At 49.3% G+C, this 8,750-nt stretch overlaps 1 protein-coding gene across 1 annotated transcript in view; it reads left to right on the top strand.

Annotated features, from left to right (window-relative positions):
- TKT (transketolase) overlaps nucleotides 1–8,750 on the top strand; it is a 38,288-nt gene that overhangs the window by 18,278 nt on the left and 11,260 nt on the right. The window contains exons 5-8 of the mRNA XM_004368616.2: nucleotides 1,163–1,354; nucleotides 3,117–3,235; nucleotides 4,022–4,215; nucleotides 5,011–5,175. Coding sequence (XP_004368673.1) covers nucleotides 1,163–1,354; nucleotides 3,117–3,235; nucleotides 4,022–4,215; nucleotides 5,011–5,175 — 670 coding nt within the window. The remainder of the gene's footprint in view (nucleotides 1–1,162; nucleotides 1,355–3,116; nucleotides 3,236–4,021; nucleotides 4,216–5,010; nucleotides 5,176–8,750) is intronic.

Here is an 8,750-nt window from a genome sequence, read left to right as displayed (position 1 = left end):
CACTTTAGGAACTATCACCAGTCCTCAAGACCCTGCTGCAGATCGACAAAAGTGCCTACTTGAGGGGCAGGGCTGTTTCGAGGATCACGAATCTGCCCGTTCACAGCTGAAGCAGTTGAAGTTAAACTTCAGATGTTTGCCCTGTTGTACTGTGGTAGTGAGGGCTAACGCTGTTGAGATGGGTCCCCACACGTCTATACAGGGGTGTATGGCACTCAGAGTCTGCGGACCCCTGATTTCTATGACCAGCAAAGGAGTTGTGCCGACCCTGTGTTCCTGGGCTAGGGGAGCCAAAAGCTTATTTGTTCCCTCTCCAAGGCCAGGAGAATGGGTCAGGGCACATTTTGGGATCTATTTCTGGCCCACTGGACTACTGGTGCAGAGCGGGGAGGGAGGCGGTAAAAGGGAGAGAGGTTTTTCCCAAATCTGGTGGAGAGCGCAGAGGTAGGACGTAAAAGGGAAAGAGGTTTTTCCCAAATGGGCTTTTATTTTTTTTTTAACTCACCGCAAAAGGGTGCGCGCAGGTACTTATCCTAGCCTCTTGGGAGCTGCTCTTCACTGGTTCGGAGTGTCCAAGCAGAATCTCTGCTGCCGGTTCTCTCTCGATGTGGAAACTGCTTCTCGAGCGGCGCACAGCATAGCTGTTTGCCTGCTTCACCGCGGCCCGGCGTGGCTGTGTTTCTGCTGTGTCGCCGTCGTCGCTCTAGCGCTCCTCACCTCTTCCAGACGGTCTTCCTCTCCGGTATGACTCAGATGGATTTAACCTTGCCTTGTTCAGGGCTGCCAGATGTTCACATAGAATCAAATCACTTGTTTTTCCAGGTCTTTGTTGTAAGAAGGATATAGGAAGCGTCTAACTAGTCTGCCATGTTGACCACGCCTCAGTTTTCTTAATTGGCCAGATCCCCATTCTCTTAGAGCTGTTTCTCAGAAGTCAGTGTTTCTTGAGTTCCTCATAGCTTCCTTCACAGCCATTTCTTAGGGAACTGTGGACTTGGGGTGGGCAGCAGGTACTTGAAGATGCGGCTGCCCCTTCCGGGTAAATGCTGTCTGTCCTTCACATCTTTGTGTGGCCACTTCTCCTAAGGAGGGATAGGGCTGGGAGCATGGTGGGCCCAGGTGAGAGGGACCAGCCTCAGACCCTGCCCTCTCTTGTCGATAGCTACCGCGTCTACTCCCTGCTGGGAGATGGGGAGCTGTCAGAGGGCTCCGTGTGGGAGGCAATGGCCTTCGCTGGCATCTACAAGCTGGACAACCTTGTCGCCATTCTTGACATCAACCGCCTGGGCCAGAGTGATGCGGCCCCACTGCAGCACCAGATGGACATCTACCAGAAACGCTGCGAGGCCTTTGGGTACGTACCAGGCTCAGGGTGAGCGTGATCGCGGCCTAGAAAGTTGTCTGTGATAGAAGCTTTGCAGACACGTGAGCTGAAGCCAGAGGTTAAACCCCATCTACAAAAAGTCTCCCAGACATTTTGTCTCATTTCAAACTTTGGCCATTTTTACTTAAAGTGGTAGCTCAGGCCACCACCATGGAATTGTGGACTGAGGCCCAGTTTTAAGTGAGTTTCTTTGTTTGGGCAAACCATGGATGTGTGGCATGATACTTCTCAGAGCTTCGGCATACGCTGTCTCATGTATCCTGACTTTGTTCCTGGGTGAGGAAGGGGGAGGCTGCACAATTGTGGTTATCAATTTAGGCTGTTGACTAAGGGACATTTAGTTATTGAGAGATTGGAACTTCAGCCAGTGGCTGGCCACCTCTTGTACCTGGCCCCAGCCAGCATGGGTAGGAGGAACAGGTTCTCCTATAAAGTGGGCCATAGTGTTTTCCAGACTTCCTCTTGGGTCTTGAATAATGATTGTGAATTCTGAGTCACATGTTATAAAATAGGGAGGTCAGTCTGAGTAGGTGTCAGTTAGAATGTCGTCACCTCAGTGTCTCCCTCCCTAGCCCCAAATACAAGCCACTCTGTAGTTGGGGCTCCAAGGGACCCACACCCCCAGACTCACTCATGGCTGAGGAGGCTGTGGAAGACTGAGATGAGGCTGGGCTTTGTGGGCCTGAGGCTCCAAGGCTGCTCTTTGTGATTCAGTTGATGCCTGCGATTACACCCAGCTGACTGATCACACAGCCGACTTTCTGACCGACCGTATAAAGGGGGAGGATGAAGGAGGGAATATTCTCTTGGACAGATGAGGAAACAAGCACAAAGTGCCTCAAGGACCTCCCCAAGGCCACACTGGGCCGGGAACTTGGAGTATAACCTTGGCGGTGCTCCTGGGGCCTGTGTCCAGAACCTTGTTGCTCTGGAGCCAGGTTTCCTCAGTTAAGCTCTGACTCTTCCATTTAGGTAGCTTTGTCAGCTTGGGTGAGTTACTTGACCATCAGTGTCTCAGTTTACTTGTCTGTAAAATGGGGGCAATAACAGAGCCCATCTCCTGGAGTTGTGGTGAGGCTTGAATGGGTTAATGTGTGTATCGTGCTCAGCACAGTGTGAACACTCAGTACAGAGTAGGTGGTTTTTTAAGTTATTAGTAGTAGTTCAAGAACAGTCCCAAGAAGGATCACTTTAAGCAGAAAGACTGCCCTCTCTCCCGATGTTTGACAACATCTGACTTGTTTTGTAAAGTTTTCTGCACCACACCCAGCATCTATGGCGTGATCTGGATGTGTTCCCAAAATAAAAATTGGTCCAAAAAATTCATCAAGACTATAATAGCAGACAGATCCCAAGCCCAGTGCATTCCTCCAAAAAGCTTTCGGTAGGAAATTAATAGATCAGGAACGAAAGAAATAATAAAAGAACTAAGCTTAGGAATTAAGCCTAAGAATTACTTAGGAAAGGAGAAAAATCCACTGAAATGCAAATGAGAGGAAGCAAAATAATATGAAAAGAGAAAGAAAAGAAAACCCAATTGGAAACAGAAGTGTTTTAGGCTTCCTCGCTCCTTCAGCTCTTTGCCAGATCACAGCTGTGGGGCTGAAAGAGGGCAAACCCTCAGGTGCCACGTCAGATCTTTCCCTGGGATGTTCCTCAGGGTCCCCTGGCACCTGGGCATTGGTCCTTCTGTTGTGCCTTCACAGTGCCACTCTCCCCTCTCTGTCTCCAGCTGGAACGCCATCATCGTGGACGGACACAGCGTGGAGGAGCTGTGCAAGGCCTTCGGCCAGGCCAAGCACCAGCCGACAGCCATCCTCGCCAAGACCTTCAAGGGCCGGGGAATTTCGGGTCTGTGCACGAGCCTCTCTCCCCGCCCCCTCCTTGGGACTAGGCCTGGGCTGACTGGAGTAGGGTTGAGGGAGACCACCGGTCCCGCTCCTGGTGCCTGGGGACGCGCCAGGCCTTGTCTGCCTTACTGGGCTCTGGGGAAGGGGGAGCAGGAGATGCTGCATTTCCTGCCTTTAGGGTGCACCTGCTCCTTGCAGACAGAGCTGTCTGCATGTTTACAGGCAGGCATGGTCAGAGCAGCTGCACTTTGTAGTGCTAAGGGAGTTTCTGGGTCGTGTAAAAGGTTAGCACGCTCAGCTTCTAACTGAAAAGGTTGGGGGTTTCAGTCCACCCAGACTTGCCTCGGAAGAAAGACCTGGCAATCTACTTCTGAAAAATCGACCATTGAAAGCCCTATGGAACACAGTTCTACTGTGACACACATGGGGTCGCCATGAGTCGGAACGAGCTCAATGGCTACTGGTTAAGGGCTGTGAAAGGTGAGGGAGGCAGCCTCGAGGGACAGGAAAGCCAAGTGGGATTGTGTGGAATGCTCCTGCATCCCAGGCCCCTATCCTTCTCTCATATCCTTCCCACAACCCTCCAAGGTTATGTTGTCTTTACTGCAAATGAGAAAACTGAGGCTCAGCAAGGCTGAGTGAGTTGCTCAGGTGACTCAGTGGTCAGAGTGGCTGAACCACTAGGGCGGTCTAGCCAGCTGGAGGGCCAGCCCCCTGGAGCACTTTCCTGGCCTTTTAGGGAGCTTCCCTCTTATTTGTCATCTGCCCTCCTGTGTTGTACCTGCAGGGGTAGAAGATAAGGAGTCTTGGCATGGGAAGCCCCTACCCAAAAACATGGCTGAGCAAACCATCCAGGAAATCTACAGCCTGATCCAGAGCAAGAAGAAGATCCTGGCGACTCCCCCGCTGGAGGACGCCCCCTCAGTGGACATTGCCAACATCCGCATGCCCACCCCGCCCAGCTACAAAGTGGGGGACAAGGTACAAAGTTCAGCTTCACTTTTCTGGGCTCACTGGGGGTAGGGTGGCCACGGTTCTTTGGCTCCCCAAGGCTGGAGCCATGATCCCCTCTGAAGGGGTCACGAAAGGGGGCTTTGAGCTTCTGAGCTGGGAGAAGGGGATCCCTGAGGCATTGCTCCTGCCAGCTCCCTCATGGGGGGCAGCCAGCTCTGGAATTAATTGACCTTTGAAAGGTCAGAAGCAGAGGCTCAGAGGGTGAGGGACTGCCCAGGAGTTACACAGCAAGCTACAGGCAGAGCTGGGCTCAAAACCCAGGGCTCCTGTCTGTGTCCCTGGTCTGTCAGGGCCTCTGCGCCCTGAGCTCAGGACTCCCACATGTCCCTGAGGACTGCTGACAAAGGCTAAGCAGGGCTGTCCTGCCCCAGGGACCCCCGCCCATGCAACCCTGTGTCAAGCTGTCTTACTCCCAGGCCCCTGGTTTATCCGCCTGCAAAGTGGGGCTCAGACCTGTCACAGGCTGGGAATGCTGGGGCCGTTAGGGCGTCTGTTGAAGCTCAGCTCACAGCTGGGCCAGGACAAGGGGCTGCAGGGATTCCCAGGATGTTCACTCTGGAAGTTCTCGTTTGCAACCGTACAGAAGTGAACGTTTTCACGGGATGTCGTGCTGTCAGGATGATCTTTTTCTGCCCCTACTTTTAATCTTCCCTAAATGAGGTGGTCTCCCAGAAGCTGTGTGGGGCTCCCGGAGGCGGCAGCAGCAGTGCCGGTGCCCTTCATGGTGCTCAGAGCCTTCCTGCTCTCCCCCCCACCCCACAGATAGCCACCCGCAAGGCCTACGGGCAGGCCCTGGCCAAGCTGGGCCACGCCAGCGACCGCATCATCGCCCTGGATGGGGACACCAAGAATTCCACCTTCTCAGAGCTTTTCAAAAAGGAGCACCCGGACCGCTTCATCGAGTGCTACATTGCCGAGCAGAACATGGTGTGTGTCGGGGGTGGGCGCAGGTCCAGCCACAGCCACGGGGTGAGGTCTGAGGGAGCAGGGACAGGCCTTCAGCCCTCTGCTGCTTTGGGCAGCCACGTTAGCGTGCTATGTGGCCCCTGTGTACCAGCCCTGGGAGACCAGGGACAGCATTGACCCTTGACCTCCAGTAGCCACAGTGGGTGGGTGGGAGTGTCATGCCCACGTGCAAATGTCCTGGTGAGTGTGATGAACAGGGTCACAGGTACACACAGGAGGAGCTGCCCACAGACCTGGGGTAGTGGCAACTAGGATCTCTCTGGGTGGAGGGCCTTCCAGGCGGAAGAGCAAGCACACAGGAGGCCGGAACTTGATGGGCTTAGCAACCAGGGTCTGCTGAATGCCTTTATGCACAAGGCATTGACCCCACTACCCTGAGGGATGCAGAGAGGAGGGAACACTTGGGCCTCTAACCTGCACACGGTTTGGGGAGCAGCCCCTTGTCAGTAACTGAGGCCGTGAAATAGGGAAGGATGCTTTGTCCTGTTTTTCAAAATAGCCCCTTCCTCTGACCAAGGAGACCAGCCTGGCTTGCATGCCGCTAGAGACAGGGAGCTTCCTCCCTGTGGAGACCATCCTCTGGCTGAACCTAAAGCTGCCTCTCTGTGCCTTCTAGCCTTGCCAGCTGTAGGCTGAGAGTCCAGACCAAACTGGCAGGTGTAGGGGCCAGGGAGGCCCCCGCGTGCTGGGGAAGAAGGGCTCCATGTCAGCCGTGGGTTTTGGAGTCATGGAGGAGGCTGCTGATTTGAAACTGATGGCTGTGCTTCTGGGAAGGGATTTGGGGCCTGGAGCCTCAGTGAGGCTGCTGCCCCCAGACCATGGAGGAGGGGTTGGGAGGACAAGGTATTGGGGCTGGCGAGGGAGAAGGGAGAGAGAGGGGGCCAAGAAGCATGAATAATCTATGACCAAGCTTTAGTCTTCTGTGAAAGGGTTTGCTCATTGCTAGACAAAAAGTTTCTCCAGGAAAATAAAGAGAACTTTTTTTAAAAAAAAATATTTTATTATGTTTTAGATGAAAGTTTACACAGCAGATCAGGTTTCCATTTAACAATTTTTATACAGATTGTTCCGTGCCATTGGTTACAGTCTTGACAATGTGTCAGGATTCTCATTACTTCCATTCTGTTCGTTCTGTTTCCATTGATCCAGCTTCCCTTCCCCTCCTTGCCTTCTCATCTTTGCTTTTGGGTAAATGTTGACCGTTTGGTCTCATGTAGGTGATTGTTTAAGGGAGCACATTACTCACAGGCAATATTGTTTGTTTTATAAGCTGATCTATTATTTGGCTAGAAGGTGACCTCCAGGAGTAGTTCCAGTGCCAAGTTCAAAGGGTGTCCTAGGGCGACAGTCTCAGGGGTTCCTCTAGTCTCTAATGGTCCAGTAGGTCTGGCCTTTTTTAGGAATTGCAATTTTGTTCTACATTTTTCTCCCATTCTATCCTGGACCTTCTGTTGTGTCCCTGGTCAGAGTGGTTGGTGGTTGTAGCCGGGCACCATCCAGTTCTGCTCGTCTCAGGTTAGAAGTGGCTGTGGTTCATGTGGGCTGTTAGTTCTGTGGACTAGTTTTTTCTTAGTCTTTGATTTCCTTCATTCTCTTTTGCTCCAAGACAGTAGAGACCAAAAGCTACATCTTAGATGACTGCTCACAGGCTTTTAAGACCCCAGACGCTACTCACCAAGGTAGAATGTAGAACATTTTCTTTATAAACTATGTTATGTCACTTGAGCTAGATGTTCCCTGAGACCATGGTCTCCACAGCCCTCAGCCCAGCAATTTGGTCCCTCAGGGAGTTTGGATGTGTCTATGGAGCTTTCATGACCTTGCCTTGTACAAGTTGTGCTGTCTTCTGTAGTATTGTGTACTGTCTTACCCTTCTCCAAAGTTACCACTTACCTATTGTCTATTTAGTGTTTTTTTTCACCCCCACCCCTCCCCTCCCTCGTAACCATCAAAGATTGTTTCTTTTTGTGTGTAAACCTTTTAATGAATTTTTACAGTAGTGGTCTCATACAATATTTGTCTTTTGTGATTGACTTATGTCACTCAGCATAATGCCCTCCAGATTCATCTGTGTTATGAGATGCTTCACAAATTCATCATTGTTCTTTATCGTAGCATAATACTCTATTGTGTGTATGTACCATAGTTTGTTTATCCATTCATCGGTTGATGGGCATCTAGGTTGTTTCCATCGTTTTGCTATTGTAAACAATGCTGCAATGAACATGGGTGTGCATATGTCTATTTGTGTGACAGCTATTATTTCTCTAGGATATATTCCTAAGAGTGGGATTGGTGGATCATATGGTATTTCTATTTCTAGCTCTCGAAGGAAGCGCCATATCGTTTTCCAAAATGCTCGTATCATTTTACATTCCCACCAGCAGGGCGTAAGAGTTCCAGTCTCCCCGCAGCCTCTCCAAAATTTGTTATTTCTTGTTTTTTTGATTCGTGCCAGTAATGCTTGAGTGAGATGGTATATCATTGTGGTTTTCATTTGCATTTCTCCAATGGCTAGTGATCGTGAGCATTTCCTCATGTGTCTTTTGGCCACTTGAATGTCATCTTTGGTGAAGTATCTGTTCATTTCCTTTGCCCATTTTTTAAATTGGATTATTTGCCTTTTTGTTGTAGAGGTATTGGATTTTCTTGTAGATTTTAGAAATTAGACCTTTGTCTGATTTTTAATGGCTAAAATTTTTTTCCCAGTCTGTAGATTCTCTTTTTACTCCTTTGGTGAAGTTTTTTGAGTGTAAAAGTGTTTAATTTTAGAAGATCCCAGTTATCTGGTTTATCTTCTGAAGTTTGTATGTTGTTGGTTATGGTTTATATCCTGCTAATGCCATGTATTAGGGCCTCTAGCGTTGATCCTATTTTTTCTTCTATGAACTTTATAGCTTTTGGCTTTATATTTAGGTTTTTGATCCATTTTGAATTAGTTTTTATATATGGTGTGAGGTATGGGTCCTCTTCCATTTTTTGCAGATGGACATCCAGTTTTGCCAGCACCGTTTGTTAAAAAGACTGTCTTTTTCCCATTTGATGGTCTTAGGGCCCTTGTTGAAGATCAGGTGACCGTAGGTGGATGGATTTATATATGGGTTCTCAATTCTGTTCCATTGGTCAATGTATCTGTTATTGTACCAGTACCAGGCTGTTTTGACTACCATAGTAGTATAGCAGGTTCTGAAGTCAGGTAGTCCGAGTCCTCCTACTTTATTCTTCTTCTTCAATAGTGCTTTACTTCTCTGGGGCTTCTTCCCTTTCCATACAAAGTTAATGATTAGTTTTTCCATCTCTTTAAAGAATGTTGTTGGTATGTGGATTGGATTGCATTGTATTTGTAAATTGCTTTTGGTAGAATTGTTATTTTCACGATGTTGAGTCTATCTATCCATGAGCATGGTATGTTTTTCCATGTATGTAGAGGTCTTTTGGTTTCTTGCAGTATGTTTTGTAGTTTTCTTTGTATAGGTCTTTTACATGCCTGGTTAGATTTATTCCTAAGTATTTTATTTTTTTAGGGGCTATTATAA

The sequence above is a fragment of the Trichechus manatus genome, unplaced genomic scaffold (genome assembly GCF_000243295.1).
Source record: "Trichechus manatus latirostris isolate Lorelei unplaced genomic scaffold, TriManLat1.0 scaffold00001, whole genome shotgun sequence".
Lineage (NCBI taxonomy): Eukaryota > Metazoa > Chordata > Mammalia > Sirenia > Trichechidae > Trichechus > Trichechus manatus.
Note: the sequence above shows the minus strand (reverse complement) of the source record. Positions and strands in the feature narration are given on the sequence as shown.